This window comes from Theobroma cacao, chromosome 5 (genome assembly GCF_053813885.1).
Source record: "Theobroma cacao isolate CCN51 chromosome 5, ASM5381388v1, whole genome shotgun sequence".
Classification (NCBI taxonomy): Eukaryota; Viridiplantae; Streptophyta; class Magnoliopsida; order Malvales; family Malvaceae; genus Theobroma; species Theobroma cacao.
Genome location: NC_142643.1, coordinates 5,345,864 through 5,365,008, shown reverse-complemented (window position 1 = coordinate 5,365,008; position 19,145 = coordinate 5,345,864). Strand labels below are relative to the sequence as shown.

At 35.3% G+C, this 19,145-nt stretch overlaps 2 protein-coding genes across 7 annotated transcripts; both read left to right on the top strand.

Annotated features, from left to right (window-relative positions):
- Window positions 1-484: 484 nt before the first annotated feature.
- LOC18598189 (serine/threonine-protein kinase KIPK2-like) lies at window positions 485-5,287 on the top strand. Of its 2 annotated transcripts, none has more exons than XM_007027607.3 (3): window positions 485-682; window positions 1,680-3,489; window positions 4,181-5,287. In XM_007027607.3, the coding sequence occupies exons 2-3, from the start codon at window positions 1,712-1,714 to the stop codon at window positions 5,025-5,027; spliced, it is 2,625 nt and encodes an 874-aa protein (XP_007027669.3). In that variant the 5' UTR covers window positions 485-682; window positions 1,680-1,711; the 3' UTR covers window positions 5,028-5,287. The 2 variants fall into 2 exon arrangements, with proteins under 2 accessions (XP_007027669.3, XP_007027668.3); XM_007027606.3 differs by having other exon boundaries at window positions 1,527-3,489.
- Window positions 5,288-7,282: 1,995 nt separating this feature from the next.
- Window positions 7,283-18,613, top strand: LOC18598188 (ubiquitin-protein ligase). 5 transcript variants are annotated; one of them, XR_016026186.1, is made up of 20 exons: window positions 7,283-7,539; window positions 7,633-7,683; window positions 7,864-7,984; window positions 8,405-8,546; window positions 8,676-8,725; window positions 9,447-9,535; window positions 9,620-9,725; window positions 9,959-9,995; window positions 10,103-10,254; window positions 10,896-11,451; window positions 11,882-12,163; window positions 12,805-12,950; window positions 13,344-13,691; window positions 14,316-14,559; window positions 14,864-14,919; window positions 15,749-15,829; window positions 16,375-16,419; window positions 16,536-16,604; window positions 17,641-17,837; window positions 18,176-18,613. XR_016026186.1 is itself a non-coding variant. In XM_088806108.1 (19 exons), the coding sequence occupies exons 1-19, from the start codon at window positions 7,355-7,357 to the stop codon at window positions 17,701-17,703; spliced, it is 2,823 nt and encodes a 940-aa protein (XP_088662234.1). In that variant the 5' UTR covers window positions 7,283-7,354; the 3' UTR covers window positions 17,704-18,613. The 5 variants fall into 5 exon arrangements, 4 of the variants coding, with proteins under 4 accessions (XP_088662234.1, XP_017977675.2, XP_088662235.1 ...); XM_088806108.1 differs by having other exon boundaries at window positions 17,641-18,613; XM_018122186.2 differs by lacking the exons at window positions 17,641-17,837; window positions 18,176-18,613 and adding an exon at window positions 16,941-17,316 and having other exon boundaries at window positions 7,284-7,539.
- The last annotated feature ends 532 nt before the right edge of the window (window positions 18,614-19,145 follow it).

Below are 19,145 nucleotides of genomic sequence, written 5' to 3'. Positions count from 1 at the left end.
AATGTAGCAGTATACAAAGTACGATAATTGATTGCGACCAATTTCTCGTAAATTTCTTTTCAACAATTTCGTAGGTTGTTTTTGTTTCATTAATAAACATGATTTACATTCTTAAGTAGAATCAGTCACCGTTTGTCCTAACCATCTTGTCACGAAAAAGACTGATGTATGCATAATTGTATACATAAATAAAAAAATAAAAAATAAAACAAAACCAGGAATCCAAAGAAATGGAAAGTGCAAAAAAAAAAATTAAATATTCTGTCACGGTCTTAAAATATGGGAGAATTCATTTAATTTACTCGTTGGCGGAAGCCATAATAATAAATAAAATATTCTCTTGTTAAATCAAGTAGCCAGTGTCCACATCTATCTTGTAAAAAACCTTTCCCCTCTTTCCCTGCTACGTGAGACCCACATCGATATATGGTGGGCCCATTTGCATCCTTCAAAATAATCAGAGCCCAAGGAGTAAAAAGAAAGAACGCAGGTTCTTTTTTTTTTTTTTTTAATTTTATTATTGTACTCTTCTCTTTTCTTTCTTCAAACCCTCTTCGGTTTTTGCACTTTTGCTTAGGGTTTTCAATCCCTGAAAATCTGTTTGTTAACTTTCTCATTTCACACATTTTAGTCCCCAAATCATTTCTTCAATGCTTTCGCTCGCTTCGTCTTTCTTATTAAGGTACTGTTTCTTTCTCTTGAATTTTAAGTTTTGGTTTTGTTGTTGTTGTTTTGGATCTTTGGTTTTGGGTTGGGTTTGATACATGCAAGAAATGTTAAGGAAGTTTGAGCTTTCAGTTTCTGAGTTTGTGTTGTGTTTTTAGTTTTACCTTTTTGGCGTTGGGCTTTGGTTGGCACTTAAGTTTTGTTTAGAGTGTTTTTGTCTTTGTTATTTTTGCTGGATCCGTAGTTTTTGCTTTTCTGTAAGCTGGAAATGGAACAAAGATTAGTTTGCAATTTGGATTCGGCGTAATAGTTTTTTTAAAATTTTTTTTCTGATCCGTCGCGTATGAAAGAAATAAAAAATGAAAAATATAGACTAAATTTGTGCTTGGCGTATGTAGTTTTAATTTATTAACTATCTTTTTTTAGCTTAAATCTAGCATGTGGTTTTGTAGTTAGTTATAATTATACCTGAAAAGTGCAGAAACGGCATTAGTATTCGTGATTTTAATTGTCCTAACTAATTTAATTATGATCATAGTGAAAATTTGAATTAAAGCAGCATATAATTCTTGAGATTATGATAGAAGACCTACTTTTTGTTTTAAGATTTGAGGAATTTATGCAAATGTGCTGTTGGGTATTTTTTCTGATTCGTGATGATATGGATGATTGTCTAACAGCTTTTTCGTTTTTCACAAATTTGTTAGGAATATTTTTCTGATGTGAGTTGCTTGCGCTTTGATATTTTCATTATAATATATATATATATATATATATATATATATATATTCATTTTTAGTTTATCTTTTAGTCTTTTACTTCTGGTTTTAATGGTTCTCTAATTTGGTGACTGTGTTTAGGTTATTGGAATATATGAGCTTTAAAATTGTTGTGAAGAAAGAAAAGACTCAAATTACTATGCATTCAGATCTTTGAAGTTGGTTGATACAGTGACATGAATTAGTATAAATTTGGAGGGTGATATCATTCCTTTTTTTTTTTTTGGGATACAGCCAAGAAAGTTTAGTACTCTGTAACAGTTAGAATGGGTTCATATTCTGGTACTTGTGAAATTGTTGAAGCAGGCGAAGAGTTGAAACCAGTACAACGTTCTAGAGGGGCATACCGACCACATTCAGGATTGGGTGTGGGCGACAAAGATCGGAAGCCTCCTGTGCTAAAACTGGGATTCAAGGATTCTCTAGAAAATGATATTAATCAGCTTTTTGAGTCTATCAATCTTAAAGGTCCCAAGGGTTTGAGTGTTTCATACCAAGGAGGTGCAAGCTCAAGCTCTTTAAAGAAAAATGCATTGAAGAAGCCAATTACAGTGGGGATGCCCCACTCCCCGAGAATTGGTGGTTCAGAGCCATTGTCACTGAAGCAGGCATTAAGGGATCTTTGCATTTCCAAGGCATCAGAGATGGCTGCTATGAAACGGTTATCAATGTCAGTTAGTTCTCCTGGGATCTCTGAAGCTGGAAGGATAAAAAGTTTGTTCAATTCAGTTGTAGTTGAATCTGCCAGTGGTTCTGGCCTTTCCAGAGATGAAGATAAGGGGAGCATGGTTGAAATATCTTTGGTGCCAGAAGAAAGCAAATCAACTTCTTCTAGGATGATGGCTGTGCCACATCAAGCTCCCAAGATAAAGTCATTGAGCCAAAGTGTTAATTCTTCGCCTCGTTTTGCTCGTGTAACAACACAAATTAGCACTGAAACTTCTACATCAACCCAAATTGATGTTTCCACATCAAGAAAAGTTGGAAGTCGAGCACCAAAGGCAGAGCTGCATCTGAAAGAGAAGCATACTTCTGCATCTTCTCCATCTTGTTCTTACGCTGATGATAATATGTTAGAACCTGACAATACCTTGCCTGCTTCAAGCAAGTTTCCAAAAAGAGCATCAACTCCCAAGTCAGGACGAAAGGGCCGGTTGCATGCTGCTCCTTCTTCTAGCTCAATTAATGGCAACAGAGTAAGCAGGATGACAAGAAATGCGCCACGGGTGGCTAAAACAGTTGTCAGGAACAAGAGTTCTGTTAAGAAGAAAATAAAGCAGGATTTCCCTTCTGCCGCTTGTGCTTCTAATACTTTCAATCAAGTTAATAGCAGCTTGGAATCCACCACAAGTCAATTAGTTTGTCAGAGATGCCAGTGCTCTCTGAAGAGTGTAACTAATCAAGATTCTGTGAAGCCACAGTCAGCCGGTACTAGTGCTGAAGTGAGCTCAAGTCATGTGAATTCCGATGTGCACAAACCAACCTTGGTTGAGAACAATGCTAACAGAGGCCGAGCTGTCATTCCAAGGGCTAAAAAGAGCCCAAAATCAAGAGAAAAAGGAGAGTTTTCCCAAAGTTCAAGTAGCCTTGGCGATAGTAGTAGCACAAGCATCAGTGATGACAGCAATTTAAGTGGGTCTAGTTGTGGCAACAGACCTCACATGTCAAAGGATGTGAGGTGGGAAGCCATCCGCCACATTAGGATGCAGGATGGGGTCTTGGAGTTGAGACATTTCAATCTTTTGAAGAAGCTTGGTTGTGGAGATATTGGGACAGTATATCTTGCTGAGCTTATTGGCGCAAACTGCTTGTTTGCTATAAAGGTCATGGACAATGAATTTTTGTCAAGAAGGAAGAAAATGCCAAGGGCTCAAACAGAAAGAGAAATATTAAGGATGCTTGATCATCCATTTCTACCTACTTTATATACCCAATTCACATCAGATAACCTATCATGTTTAGTTATGGAGTACTGTCCAGGTGGGGATCTGCATGTCCTCCGGCAAAGGCAGTCTGGAAGATGTTTTCCTGAGCCAGCAGCTAGGTAAGATGCTTGGATGGTGAAAAGTCAATTTAAATTAGGATTGCCTTCTAGTAATCTTTTCAAACATTGTCACAATTGAGCACCAAAAATAAAAAAGAAAGAAGGAATAACATAAGATATTTTGAATTTAAGTTCATAACACATAACTAAACAGGATTTGTCTTGTTAACATGCAGAACTTTTGATCTTGCATGTCATGGGTCATTTATTCAGTTTGAACATCTAAAGCACGATGAGTTTTGCATTACTTTGTTATCATATCTGGTTTAAGTTATGAATTGGTTCAGGTATGGTAATCATAGGTGGTTTCACCCAATTCACCTTGGCGCGCCCCTTAAATCCAAGTAAAAGAGTGCTTGTCTTTAAGATAGGGTCATCCTATCTTTCTGATAAGTTTGCTGCTCAATATGTGGCCTGCTGACCTACTTGACCCATTTCTTATCCCAATGTTTTTCAAGGGCTTTGCAACTTCTAGATTGTCTCAACATGACTAGCTTAACATCAAATTTGAGTTTTTTATGCTAATTGGAAACTGTGCTGTTTTTACATGTTTCTCCATTGTGGTGACTGGTGTAGTATGACATAAGAAAAAGTGGGTTGGATGAGAGTCTTCCACACTATAGTTCATCATAATCATTCAATCTAGCATCAGTATGTATCTGAAATGGTTATATATACTATTTGTATGCAGGTTTTATGTAGCTGAGGTCCTTCTTGCTTTGGAATACTTGCACATGCTTGGAGTTGTCTACCGTGATCTGAAACCAGAAAACATTCTGGTACGAGAAGATGGCCACATAATGCTCACAGATTTTGACCTTTCACTAAGATGCACAGTTAGTCCAACTCTCCTTAAATCTTCGTCGAATTTGGATCCTGCAAGGATATCTGGTCCTTGCACATCATCAAGCTGTGTACAACCATTCTGCATCGAACCATCCTGTGAAGTCCCATGCTTCAGTCCTAGGTTCTTTCCTGCTGCTGCAAAAACAAAGAGGCAAGCAAAAGCAGACCTCGCTGCTCAAATCAGATCACTGCCACAGCTTGTGGCTGAGCCTACTGATGCAAGATCCAATTCCTTTGTTGGGACCCATGAGTACTTGGCTCCTGAAATCATTAAAGGAGAGGGTCACGGAGCCGCTGTTGATTGGTGGACCTTTGGTATCTTTCTTTATGAGCTTCTCTACGGTAGGACACCCTTTAAAGGTGCAGGGAATGAAGAAACGTTGGCTAATGTTGTGCTACAGAGCCTTAAGTTCCCAGACAGTCCTCTAGTTAGTTTCCAGGCAAGGGATCTTATCAGAGGGCTGTTGGTAAAGGAGCCAGAGAATAGGTTGGGAACAGAAAAAGGGGCTGCCGAGATCAAGCAACATCCCTTCTTTGAAGGCTTGAATTGGGCTTTGATACGGTGTGCTGTTCCACCTGAGCTACCCGAGTTGTATGAATTTGGAGTTCCAAGCGTGATGTCTCCAGAAACAGAGAGCAATTATTTGGAATGTAAAGCTACAGGAGAGCACCTTGAATTTGAGTTATTTTGATGAGAACGTGTACTTGAAGAGAAGAGAAGAGAAGGTTTCCATAAGATATATACCACCTTGGAGCCCTCTAATCAAAGGTTCTACTTCCCTTGTTGTAATTAAATATCTAGCTCATAATGTAAATTTGATTGAGAATATTTGGTAAAGCTGTCACCAGATTTTGTCGTATCAGACGCCAACCGCTTTTCTTTCACAACTAGTTACTATAAGTTGTACATGTTCTCTCCAGAAATTGAAGATCACTCCTCTCTCTCTGTCCACTGCCCACCCATCCATTTAGCATTTTCTTTTTTCTTTTCTTTTACCAAAAACACAGAATTCCAGCTGGTGTTGGAGGAAGCTGTTACAATTAAGGCCTACAGCTCTCCTCGTATACTCAGCATGAGAATGGTGTGGAAAGTTGGAACACTCCTGGTACAAGTTATAGTGCTGGATTTACTTGGGGAGAGATGAGGCACAAGCAGGTAAAGGTCGTGGATTGGCGTAAGTTTCATATTCCCAGGCGCGCGTTAGTTGCGCCTGGATGGCATGGATAGATTACCTCCTGAGAGCAGATTGACTTCTTGGGAAGTAGCCCAACTATTATTTTTGTGATCACGAGATTGAAACCAAGGACCATTTGTTCTTCTCTTGCTCCTTTTCCCAACAAATTTGGTCTAAAATTTTTACGGATGACAGGTATGAGGAGCAAGCTTGAGAGAAAAGCTCTACTGTCTATTATGGAGGGCCCTCGAGTTTAGATTCAACATTCAACTAGGAGCGGAGCTAGTCAAATTTTATTGAGGGATCAAACATAATTAAATAAGAGTTAAAAGTTTTAAACAATTAATATGTTAAATTCAATCAATAATAAAAATATTAATAATAGAAATATGAAATTAAATATAAAATTATAATTTGTAAAATATAAATAGTTAAAAACGATATATAAGATTATTAATTTTTTTTATATAATTAAAATTATTTAATTACTATATATTCAAGAGAATTTTATTTTAACTAAACATAAAATGTAAAGCATATAAAAAAATATACTCAAGTTAATTTTCTCTTACATAATTAGGATTAATAAAAAAATGATACGTTGATGAAATTTTAAGAAATAATGTAATATTACAATTTATATTTGAAAATTATATAATAATTTATTAATTTTTAAAAATTAAAATCATAAAAAATAAAATTTATATAATATAAAAAAGAAGAACATGATAAGTAGAAAGTAGCTACCACATATTACATAAAAAAAAAGAAAGAAAAAGAACATAGTTAATGATTTGTAGAAATTTGAGAAAGAATATTTATTTAAACTTATAACATATGAACAAATAGAATAAAAAAAATAAAAATAATAATATAAATTAAAAAATTTTAAAATTGAGTGAGATAGATAAAATTATTTTATTATTTTTTATTTACATTAATAATTAAATAAAACGTTATTTTGAGAGATCAAGTAATAGAATATATAAAAAAATTAAAAATTTTTATATATTATGAAAAAAATTTTAAAAATTTTGGAGGGGCCCATCACATAAGGAGGCATTGTCGCTTCCATTGCTGAAGCTATACTCTTACTCTGTGCTATGTTTGCTTAGGTCCCTCTGTTTTTTTGTTTGATTGTTGATGTTGTTGCTGTCACCAACTCACATTTTATGACAAATTCAAGATTTATTTTATTTTTTATTGATATGAGATTTATGATGTTGTAACTTATTCAATTGTGTAAAATTATTATTATATGCACTCTTTTACTTATAAAAAAAAAGACATATTTTGATCCGAATTTACTTTGATCTAAATATCTATCGTGAAAGATTATATATCAATAAAAAATTAAAAAAAATTCTAACATCACTTGTCATAAGTTTATATTTTTAATTAAAAAAAATCTATTAAGAGGAAGAAAGTTTTTTTTATAAGTATAAACATATATTTTTTTTTATTAATATGAAATTCATACATAACAATTTGTCTGTTTTCTTTAATTAAATGAAATCTTAAAATTTATCTAAAAAATATGAATATTGTTAAAATACGAAATAAATAATTTATATATATATATATAATAACAACTTTCTAGAAGGTAAAAAGAAAATAACAAATTGGCAAATGATTGATCGGGTAGGAGTGGGAGTGGTATTTCGACAAAAAAAAAAAACCGATGCTCTTGGGCCTACGGCCTTTGGGCTTCGGGAAGAGGCAAGGGAAAATTACGCAACGCTGCGTTTCTCGTGCCTGATGAAACTTCTTCATTGTCTTTCATCTTCGAGAATTCATGGAGCTTTAAGCTTCTAGCCTACTAGCATTCGCTTTTCTCACTTCTCATGGCGTCAGCGTCAGGCTCCGACGACGATGACTTCGTTATTCTCGTATGCACCGATCCTACTAATGAGATCGAAGGTGATATCTCCAATGAAGAAATTGTTATTTCCACTACTGATATCTTCCGTTGGGATTTCCCTTCAACTCTCTCCTTCCGAACATTCAAAATCCGAGCTCATCGCAATAGGCAATTTCATTTTCTTTTCATTTATTTCTCACTGTTTTGAAACAAAGGACCAAATTTATATTGACCGTTAATGTTGAGTTTCAAATTTTGTAGGCTTATTGAAGAATCTTCGTACTTCCGTGGCCTCCTCGGTGGAAGCTTCAGGTTTGTTAATTTTGTTAAGGAGATTTTGATTATTATACTATTAAATAATATAATTCTCGGTTAATCCTATGAAATATAATTAGTATGTACTTTTTAACTGTAAAGTTTTTGACTGAATAGGGGAATTATCGCTTAATGGCCTTATTTTGAATTTGAATTATTTGTTTACAACTTGTGCAGTGAGTCATGCTTGGACTGTATTTCAATCCAGTGGCATTTGGAAACGTTTTTGAATGTTGTTAAATGTATGTTTCACTGCCCGTTAGACATCACTTCTAAGAATTTCATCCCACTTTTCCAGGTAAAAACTTGGTTACTTTAAACATTTCTGCTATTATTTCTCTTGATGTTCACTGTACTGTAGCATAATTATGTGGAATCGGAAACTTGTAATTTTCTTCTTATCTATGTCTTATTTTCTAAAATTATGAATTGTAACTTGGTAGGTACTGAATTTAGTATGTAAAGTGTTCTATTGCATCTCAGTGCATCAAATAGAAAATAAGAATATCTATTTATGGTGTGCTCCAACCTTGAAATTTCTAGGGGGATTAACTGAAAATGTAGATGTAGCCCCAATGAAATGTGAGAAATGGGATGATATTTCATTTAACATGTAAATTATACCTCTAAGTTTGAAATATGAACTCACCTTTAGTTTAGTTCTTTCTAAAATTAAGTTAGATGTCTCACGTCTTTAAGCTTCCAAACTACCTTCCAGGCTGCACTTTACTTCGGAGTGGAGATACTTCTCTTGCAGCTGAAATCTTGGTTTTCTGAGGTGTCTGTGTCCAAGGATCCGGGGCTGTTTCAAATACAATTGGATGATCTGATTGATATATGGAATTTTGGTTTAGAGCATGGTAAGGAGTTACTGTATATTGAGAGATTATTAGAATTGAATGAACATGCATATTATATTACTGATGGTATTACATTTGATGTCAATAGGGTGGCATCCACTCTAATAGATATATTTGAATATGTTGCAGCTAATGGTTTTGTTCAAGAATTATGTGCAAGCTACTTTGCAAGAAATTTTGTACGTGCTAAACTTCCATTCAGTTTTTGAGCAGTCACCACATTAAGTCAGCTTGTGACCTTGTTACAAGTTTCTGATTGATCAAATCTTCCATTAAGGAGTCAATGTTATTTGAAAATTTCATATATATTTATGTTTCTTGTGAGTGGAACAACATCAATAGTTGTGACAGTTTGGGTTGGGGTGAAGTAGCCAGTCCTCTAGTTACTAGACTAGGCTTAGTCATTTCAACAGTACCCTTGAGGATTTAAATTAGATAGAAAAGGAAAAAAATATAAAAAATTCCACTCATTCAGTCCTGCCCTTAACTTCTTATCCGTGCACTTGTCTAGAAAAGGGAAGGTTGCCTTAGCCTCTTAAGCTCGCATGAGGATGGCCAGGACATGGCAGTGGCAAAGAGAGAGAGACACATGTTTTAAAGATGCTATTAGAGATGGAGTTATAGGACATTTCTATTATTGATTCTTCATAAGTATTATCATCTCTCTTGTAGGATTATTTTTTGAACTCAACTTGTATTCCTTCTTTGGGTTTATAACCTAGGTTCTGGTGCATATTGCAAGGTCCAAAGCGACCATTTTATCATGAAAAAATCCTTAGCATAATTGCATTTTTCATGGAGAGGCTTGTATTGTATTAGCTTGGCTGTGCATTTGAGTTTTGTGATCCATTTGTTTCAAATCTTAAGGGAACCTGATGAATTGTGGTTCATTTCCTGCAGATGTGGGCTATGTCAAGTAAATTTTTTGAAGATGTGCCCTATGATTTATTGTTACTTTGCATAAAGCATCCTCATTTGACAGTAGACAGGTTAGTAAATTACCTTTAAATTATTCTGGTTTTCATTCTTTCCAAGTATTTTCTGAAGTTTGATGTTTTTGTGAACTTCTACAGTGAGAAGCACCTTTCTGATGCACTATTAATTTGGCTTGATTCTAATATAGAACGGTTGCAAAGATCAAATAAAACAGAATGTGGATTCTCTGACATTTTAAAACAGGTAGAGATTTACATTTTTCCATTTCCGTGATGTCATCAAATTTCGAGTTTCGTGCATCTTAGTGTTGCAGAATTGATGGATATGAGGCTTTGCCACTGAAGATGCAAAAGTTTTAATGATATAGAGTTATTTTAAGATGAATCAAGATAATGTCTTGTTGTTTGAGTAAAATTTTCTATTGTTTAATTTGATTATGATATCTTCTGAAATTATAAATTACTGATGTTGAGCAGATCCGAATTAGCCTTTTACCATTATGGTTTGCTGCAGGTATATGCTTAGTTATCTTGTTTTATTTATTGCATGGCAGGATATTCTTTTGATTTTTTTTCCATCATATCTAATAACGATGTTACTCAAATTAATTCATATTGCAGGGAAAAGAAGTTCCAGCAGTTTTTCTGAGCTTGCGAATGAGAGTGTTGACTCAATTTTTAGACTAACGCAAGTTACACCCATAGGACCAATAAATGCTTTAAGAGACGGTGACTTGAGTCATCTCAGGATTCGATTGACAGAGTATTCCAAGGTCTTTCGTTCTCTATCTTTATAGATGCCTGGATGCCATCTATTGAATTGGGATTTCCTAGAGGATTAATCCAATAATGTTTTCAGATTTCAATTTTGAGAGATATTGATAGAACTTACATCTGTCAGGGCTTTTATTTTTATTGGTTCCAATTACACATGAATTTGCATAAGTTTTTCTGCAGGCGCTACTTCTTGAAGCAGTGGTTTTAAATTCTGCATACCATGCTTTGGGTTCAGAAATAATTGTTGTTGAGAGTATATGCATTTTTCTGGGGTATTTAAACTGCTATTCTCTTGGAAGCACATAGCTTCTTATGCACCCTTTGTTACTTAAAATTTAAAAAAAGAAAAGGGGGGAAAAGGAAACAAAATTCTTGCATTGGATTCTTTGATAAGCATCATTGAAATATTTATCAAATGAACGTAAAATATGTTAGCTTTTGGAGTTTCCAGCATTTGGAAATGGAATTATTTAGGTCTCAAATGCATTCTGCATGGTAGGGATCTCAAGTACTCTTAGGTCATGTCAGTAACTGGGTATGGTTAGTCATTGTTGCTTACCTTTATCGATGTCCAAACCTGCTCGTTACATGGCTCCTTTATTTTCAAAGATTGTTCATTTTTCTTTTCTCCTTGCAGAGAGTGGATCTTTCTGGTTGTCTGCAGATAACAACAATGATTCTGCTCCTCTCTCTTCTTCCTAATAACCATAGTGTGGGTTCGGCATTGAGAAAAAGTATCGAAGAGTCTATAAGTAACCTTGAACAGGCTGATGGAAGTAAATATCAAATCCCTCAGGGATTGCTGCCAACTTTGTCTTTTGAAGCAGTACAAGAGGTGGATATATCAGGTTGTCTGAAGCTACATCTTGAAGCTGCAATTGAGTGCTTTTCCAAGTCATTTCCATCTTTAAGAAAGGTGAAAGCTGCTTATCTTTTGAACTTCAAGACAACCACTTTGTATAGGTTGGTTCAGAAGTGTTCTCTGGTCTCTGAAGTAGATATAACCGTTGACATGGATCCACTTATTTCATCACAAGTGTCAGTTATATCCTCAAGTTCGGCCGTAATTTCATTGGCACAAAACAGGCCATATACTGTTGGTGACAGCTCTTCTGTAACATCTCTTTATCATTTGGGACATTCACTATCAAATATCACAAAGCTGACATTGGAGGGGAGAAGCGATGTCTGTGGTGAGATATTTTCTGCTTCTTTGATGATAATAGTTTTTCCCAACTAAGTAAAACAATGTTATCATTACTCTGCCATAGAAAAGTTTGTCAATTCTGAAGGTTACTCTTAGCCTTAGCAAGTTTCATCAGGATTCAATTATCAATTTTATAATTTCCTTGATGAGAAGGGAGTTAATACTTACATGACGTCTATTATGGAGACCAGTGGGATAATAGACATTGTTGTCAGAATATATTGGAAGTGTCTTTGTTATTGATGTTTTCTTTTACCATGAAATAGTGACCAGTGAATATTTTGCACTGCCATAAATGGATTTGGGAACTTCTATCAATTTGTGATTCTGCTCTTTCTCTTTTCCCTATTCATATGGTGTGTTCTATTTTGCCTCCTTTACAACTCTTCTAATGTTTTCCCAAATATTTGTTCCAGATTCGGACATCCAGTATATCGCAAAATTCTGTGTCTCCTTATGTTATTTGAATCTTAAAGGGTGTATCTCATTGACAGATGTCTGTATAGCAAATCTTATCCGCAGATGTACAAAGCTACACTCAATTGTAGTTTGTCATACTTCTTTTGGAATGAATTCAATTCTAGCTCTTTGCACTGCTAGTTCTATTTTGAGTAATTCTCCGACTGCACAGTTTGGAAAGAAGCATTTGGATTCGTTGGCAGCTAATCTTCAATTACTGCACATGGGTGGCTGCAAGTGTAAGGATCATTTCCTTTTCAATGAATTATGTATTGAACTGCAGTATCATCTCTCTTTTACCCACTAGTTATTGATCCTGAGTCATTTGCTTGTGTTATCTACATTTCCCCCTCTCTGCCTTTTGCTGTTTTGGGCTTAACTTGTTTCACATCAACTGCTATCATCTCCTCTCACAGCCTCAATTAACATTTTGAACCCTCACATTTACTGATAACTTTGACATGAAGAACATCACTTGATGAAGGGTGCCATTGATTATGATTTAATGGAAGATAAGGCAATAGGGATGCGGCATACTTAAATGATTTGTGTAACTAATATCTAATATAGCCATGTGTTGGCGACTTAAGTTAGCAAATGACACTCTTCTTTGTCTTTGACTAAATTGGAGGCTTTAATTTGGGCTTTATATTTTGTCCACCTTGCACACCTTATAGGGCCATTGACATCAAAGAAAATTCACTTGAGGAAAGTTATGATCAGCTAGGATCTAGCTTTAGATGTTGCAGTGAAGTCAACATGTTTTGTTGGAGGTGTTATGATTGTCTAGCTGAGTTGATTCCTTTCTTTTGTCTTTTTTATTGAAATCTGTTCAGCTATTTTGATGCCTACAAATATATGACTAGTCTGTTCTCCACAGGTGCTGATGAAGCATCTTTACAAGAGCTTTTGTCTCAAACACAAATGCTGAAGAGTCTTTGCTTGGGAGACACAAACCTTGTTGATGATGCTCTTTGTAACTTCTCAGGTTCTTTCCTGGAGATGCTTGACATTTCTAATACAATGGTTAGTTAAACAAACTTACTGAGCCTTGTTTTTTTTCCCTATTATTATGTGGCTGATTTGCATTTAAAAATGGAAGAAGTATAGAATAAATAACAATAACAAATTTGGTTTTTTGACACACTTTTCCTTGTCCTGAAGTTGATTCTTTACCCATAGATGCACTCTCAATATGCTTAATGGTATTTTATTTAGGCTATCTAAGGCTTTTTATGTCAACTTACTTAAACATCATGTAGACTTTGTACTGGGCTATCAAGTACCAAGCATTGGGATCTGATGCAACTAAGTCTATAGCCATAAAATGTAATGTTGTTGGATTTTCTGCTGAGATAGTTGCTATAAAATGAAATTGCAGTTGTCTTACCAAAGGAAATTGTGCTTTCAAAATTTCAGATTTCTACTGCTGCTTTAAATCTGGTTGTCCGCACAAATCCTGGCCTAAAGTGTTTGAATGCAAGAGGCTGTAAAAATTTGTTTCAGCCAGAAAATACAACAAAAGTGGCAAAGTTTTCTTCCCCATATACATGTGAGGAACTCTTTATTGAGCTTGGCAAGACATGCAGATTGGAAGAAATTGCGCTAGGATGGGGGTTTTCTTACTTTTCTCTACAAGGTCTAAAACCTGCGATTTTGTCATTGAGGGCAATGACTGTGGGTTTGGGTGGATCATTACCTGAAGATGCACTGAGATTACTACCCACCACATGTCCTATGCTGGAGTCATTAGTTCTTTATTTTCAGGTAACTATTAACAAATTTTGACATATTACTAGGTGACACATTATATCCCTATTGGGTTTTGTATGGATTAGTTCTGGGCTTTCAGTTTCAGAGTGATTAAAATCCACCCATGCTTCCTTCTTGTTATTAGCTGCTTTGAAAATTTAACCGTTCAATACTTTTTCTCAGTCTGTAGAATTAATTGAAACTGTATGTCACCTCAAGATACCTCCTCTTTGAGGTTTGTTATATCACCTTTGCTTGCATGTATTTTTTCCTTTCTATGGGAAAGGAAAGCAACAATTTTCTTAATATCCTGGGAAATATGTTGACTGGAATAGTCTTATTATGTTTAAGATGTCTTCTAAACGGTGGACTTTCTTTGCACATCAGATCACATTTTTCCCCTTGTCTTTGCATGAAGAAATTAACTTCTGATTTCTTAAATTTGTGATCCATTAAGTACACAGAGTCAAAGATATATTTAATTTTGTGAAACCGGTTGAGGCCAGCCATGCGCTGTCAATCAAATATTTAGCCGTTCTTGACTTGAGTGTACTCCATGAGCATCTATTTTAGTCATTTCATATTGTTGAAACCCTCTCATATAGATATATATTTTTTAATCGTTGGAGTTCTTTGTAGGTAATATCTGACTGCATCATAATCAACATAATGAAATCCTTGAGGCAATTGCAAACATTGGCTTTTTGCTACTGTCTTGGTGATATATCCATATCAAGCTTCAAATTGTCGATGCTAAATCTGAGGAAATTGAGGCTTGAAAGGGTAACTCCTTGGCTGACTAATAATGATTTGGTTCTTCTGACTCAGAACTTTGCAAACTTGGTTGAGCTTGCATTGTTAGGATGCAAACTTCTTAATTCAGGTAAAGAGTTACTATTTTTGTAGCACAAAATTGACATGCTACTATTCTTTACATGTTATGTGTAGACATTTTCTTTCTCTTTTCTTATTTCATCAGCTAGATTTTCAATATCCAGAAAATAACAAGTTGTTGATGTGATTTCTGTTAATGGTTTCCCTTTTGCTGTTGCATCATACATGGTTCTCAATACTGTGTTTGTATGTGATTCAGAACTTCTTGTTAATTTTAACAAATATAAATACGTTTTGGATGTAGTAATGAAGGCAGTCACCAATGTTATCCATGTTATTTTTTGTTTCTTCAGAAGCTCAATGCATCATCTCAAGCGGATGGCCAGGCTTGATAGCTATTCATCTTGAGGTTTGTTATGATCTGTACTCTAGAATTTGGACAATATTTCTAGGTTCTTCTGTTTTCTTCTAGAGGACTCAGTGAAGGTTTGATGAACTTAATACATTAGTGTAAAATGTGCTGTGCTATATTGACATGTCAATTTTGACAAGCTCTAGTGTAAGTACATAGATATAGAAATAGATTTAATAGATGGAACCTTAGCTTGGGCTTCTTTGGCAGGCTGGATCCTCGAAGCCGCTGCCACGTAATTTTACATTTTTATGATAGTCTGCTGGTACTTGATCATAAAAGACCAAGGGCCATTTTCCAAATGTTCAACCCAGCTTAGTCAAGCCTGAAGATTGTTTATTTGATGAAACTTTTGATAGTATAGGAAGTTATAGAAATGAAATTATCGAGTTAACAGACTGTTGAGTTGAAATAATATATGGTGCGTATGTGTGGATAACAGCAATGCTGCAGGAATTACCGGGAAGTGTGGTCAAAATTTTTTCTATAATTCTGAGAGCTCTTTTTGCTGTAGTTATCATTAAGCAATAACAAAAGGTCATTTTAATGTGGCCTTGAGTTGACATGAAAGCAGTTATGGCATCTGGAGTTAAATTCTTCAAGCCAGCATGATTATTTTGTCAAGAGACAAATTCATGGCTTCCTTTTTCATTTTAAAGATAGAAAATGATATTCTTGTGCCAGTTATAAGCTCTTTTCTGGATGCCAATTGATGGCTTCCTTTTGTTCTGTTTATCTCTTTCCTTACAAATGAATTATCTAGTTAAATGCATAATCATTCTGCAAGATGTAGTATGTGTTATGACTTGATCTTTTTGTCACATAGGACTGTGGAGAAGTGACCAGAAGTGGTGTTTGTTCTCTTTTCAACTGCACTGCACTTGAAGATCTCTTGCTGCGGCATAATGTGAGTATTTATCACTGCTCATTCTGTTATAGTTTGCATGCACATTTATCATAGTCAGATATGGGCCTATTTAACTACGCTGCGTATGCCTACTTGAACCTTAATGCAGACATTTTATTATCCAGATCTTAAGTGGAAGCTTGGATTATATGGCTTTAATGGTATTATTTCAGAATTTAAAAGTGCCATTGTTAGTCCATGAGATAGGGTGAAGATCCTCAATCTAGTTGCAATTCACTATGGATCCCTGATGTAGTTAGCTGTTAGTCAGCGGTCAGCATTTTCTAATGTTCTGTAGTGGACGGACATGATTAGGTGCACAGATCTATAATGTTGTTGGATGGTTTTTAACCAGTCTCATATGCCTATGATATACCATGATTTCTGTTAGAGATGTGTATTCTAATTGCTTGTGTCATAGCAGTAGGTGGTTGTTGTTAAGATGGGAATTGGAAGGCACATCTTGCTAATTGAATTGTTATGGAATTTAACATCATTGGATTCTTTAGCACCAAGAGCTGACCACATTGCGTTTTTTTATTCAGGGCCCTGGGATACAAAGGAACTTCATTCTTGATGCTGCTTCGAAGGTAATCTCATAACAAAATAAACATGCTGATTTATGTTTTCCTTTATTCAACTGTTTATGAAATCGACTTGTAGTACTTAAGGATATAGACTGATGTGCCTTGCATGTAAACTACAGATGCCAATGCTTCGGCAAGTATCACTAGACTTGTGTGATGCAAGTGAAGGTGATTTTGACCTTCCAGATGTAAGTTGAAAAGTTCACTTTTTCCTTATTTATTGCTCTGCAGCTACTATAAAATACTTATTAACAAGATGCGGAATAAGTTTAGACATTGTAGATTATACAATGAACTTAACCCATGGTGTCGATTGCTGTATCATTCTTTTTATTAAGTACCGTGACGGCTTCTTGAACTACTATGATCCTTCTCAACTTCTTGAAGTAATGGTTACAGGAAGATATTGGAACTAGATAGATGATCATGTTTCTTTAGTTTGTTTGATTCCACAAATTAGTTCATTCGGTGTTATCAGGCAACAAACTGAAGTTTGTATTCTGATGTTGTTGAAACCATCTCAGGATGCAGACAGGTATTGTTTAAGAAGTGTGAAGATAGCGAGATGCAAGTCTCAAAGATGCAATGTAGGCCCCTACTTTGCAGAGGCTCATAGAAAGCCAGTGCATAGGGAGACATTAGTTCTGGTATGGAACAGCAGAAATGTTTTTAGAACAGTCGTGAAGGAAAGACTTTAGCCTTTGGCTTCTTGCTATTAGACTTGTATAAAATTTGCTTTTATTCTGGTTGACTTTATTGAGTCTATGTTGCTTTTCTTGAACAATGTGGAGTTGTGTCTGTAATTATTTCTTGTGCCCTGGAAACATTAGCCTGGCTGGGAAGGAGAATGTTTGAGCTAATGTAAGCTTATGCTATGAAAAACATTTTGCTTGCTAATAATTCTCTGCTTCTCCTGTTTTTTGTCAAAATTTAAACAATAACTTTAACTATTAAAAGGAAAAACAATGCCCAAGGCGAAAACAACCGTGTAAAGTATCTGGAGGGATGGAAATTAATAGAACCAAGTACAAGCCAAGATGAGAGAAGATTGGTATCACTATTTCCAAGTCAGTCGTTACCAAGAAGTTGAACTTAAAACTTTTGAGAGTCATTGATTCAAGTCTAAAAATGGTTGGGTTAGTGCTCGTTGTTTTCCCGGGGATATTATATTGCCATCTTGAATAGGTAAACTAATGATGGAAATGCTGTGTTTTTCTTGAACAGAGGAGAATGATCCTCATGATGGTAAGAGGAAATGCGAAACATCATGGCCTATTTTCAAGATAGCTCATCAAAAGAGCCGCTATACCTAGGCCTATATTTTTCTATCTTTACCATCGGAGGAAAGAAATATCTAAGGAATTGCATGACTAGTGTTTGGACCAAGGCCATGCTGACCACAATCTCATTCCAAGTGGAAGGTCCTTCTTTCAACTTTTTCCTTATGAACTTTTCTCTCGTCTAGTTTCTTTTCTTCTCTTTTCCTGCTTGAAACTTACATAGTCAACATGCATTTTGTTTTGGGATTCATTCTGATACTGGTGAAATCAAAGAATTAGGGAACCTAGTACCGTTTTCCTCATTAATCTATATCTATGTTTAAAGTAAGGGATGTTTGATTGGAATTTGTTTTCCTACTCATTAACATGGTACAAAAAAAATATTGTACTATATTTTCTTCAATCTCTCGAGTTTTATAGAAATTCTAATACAGAGTCATATAATTGATTCTTACATCTTTCTTTACATGTCTGGTTAGGAACGACTTTGTTGCTTAAGATGCATGCATGACAAAGCTTGGTACCACTTGTTTGTTTGCCGAGTGCCAAAGCACCTGAGGGAAGAGAAGGTGATTGACTAAAGGCTGTGCAACTGGAGATTAACATATCTTCTGTGACAGATCCGTCCTGAGAAGAAAAATCAAAACAGCCTGTCAAAAACGAGACTTTCCTAGCACAGCAGCAATGGGCCTGAGCCCCAGTCTAATTCTGTAGCCGCCCATGCTTAATTGGGCCCCTGGCCTAGAATGTCTACGAATTTGTTCAAAAATTTATTGCTTGTACAGTTAGTTGTACGCTTTTAGAGGGCAGGGGCTACTTTGTTTTCTTTATCAGTTAGTTCGTTTAATGCCAAATTAAAATAGAAAGATGGACTCTGTCTCTATGCCCAAATGAGAACGACTCCGTTTTGTTGTGCATCGAGTTTTTCTTTTTTTGTTTTTTTTTCGATATAAGGTTGTAATTCATTAATTTTTTCTTTTTGTATAATTTTGAATTTTCACAATAAGAGATAGTTTAACACATGATTTAAATTTAAAATCTTTAATACGAAATTCCAAATTTTAACTATTGGGATGTGCTCTCGTGACAATGTTGAAGATAATTTCCACTCTTAGAAAATCACAAATAAAAGAAAGAGGGAGCAGCAGGATTTGTATGGCTTTATTATAGAGTTGGTACGGTATTCACGGGAACAAGTTGAAGCAAAGGTCAACACTGGCGTCGAGCTTACACTGTCTTGTACTCAACAAAAAAAAAAGTCCATAATTCCCACTTTTATCTTCAAAATCTGGACTTATGCTTGCTGGGTCAAATTTCGGAGGCTTTCATCCCTTTTACTTATTCACTCTATCCTAATCTCCTTCAACCCTTCAACAGGCTAAATAATATCTCCAATTCTACATGAAGATAGTGTAAACATTAATCTGCCCTTTCCTGGGATTTCTTCCT

Bases quoted from the DNA above. Each gene is read 5' to 3' on its own strand.
- LOC18598188 (XM_018122186.2), top strand. From the start codon at position 7,355: ATGGCGTCAGCGTCAGGCTCCGACGACGATGACTTCGTTATTCTCGTA. The intron at 12,951-13,343 runs GTTAGTTAAACA...TCAAAATTTCAG, and splicing joins TTGACATTTCTAATACAATG to ATTTCTACTGCTGCTTTAAA. The intron at 13,692-14,315 runs GTAACTATTAAC...AGTTCTTTGTAG, and splicing joins CATTAGTTCTTTATTTTCAG to GTAATATCTGACTGCATCAT.
- LOC18598189 (XM_007027607.3), top strand. From the start codon at position 1,712: ATGGGTTCATATTCTGGTACTTGTGAAATTGTTGAAGCAGGCGAAGAG. The intron at 3,490-4,180 runs GTAAGATGCTTG...ATTTGTATGCAG, and splicing joins TTTCCTGAGCCAGCAGCTAG to GTTTTATGTAGCTGAGGTCC.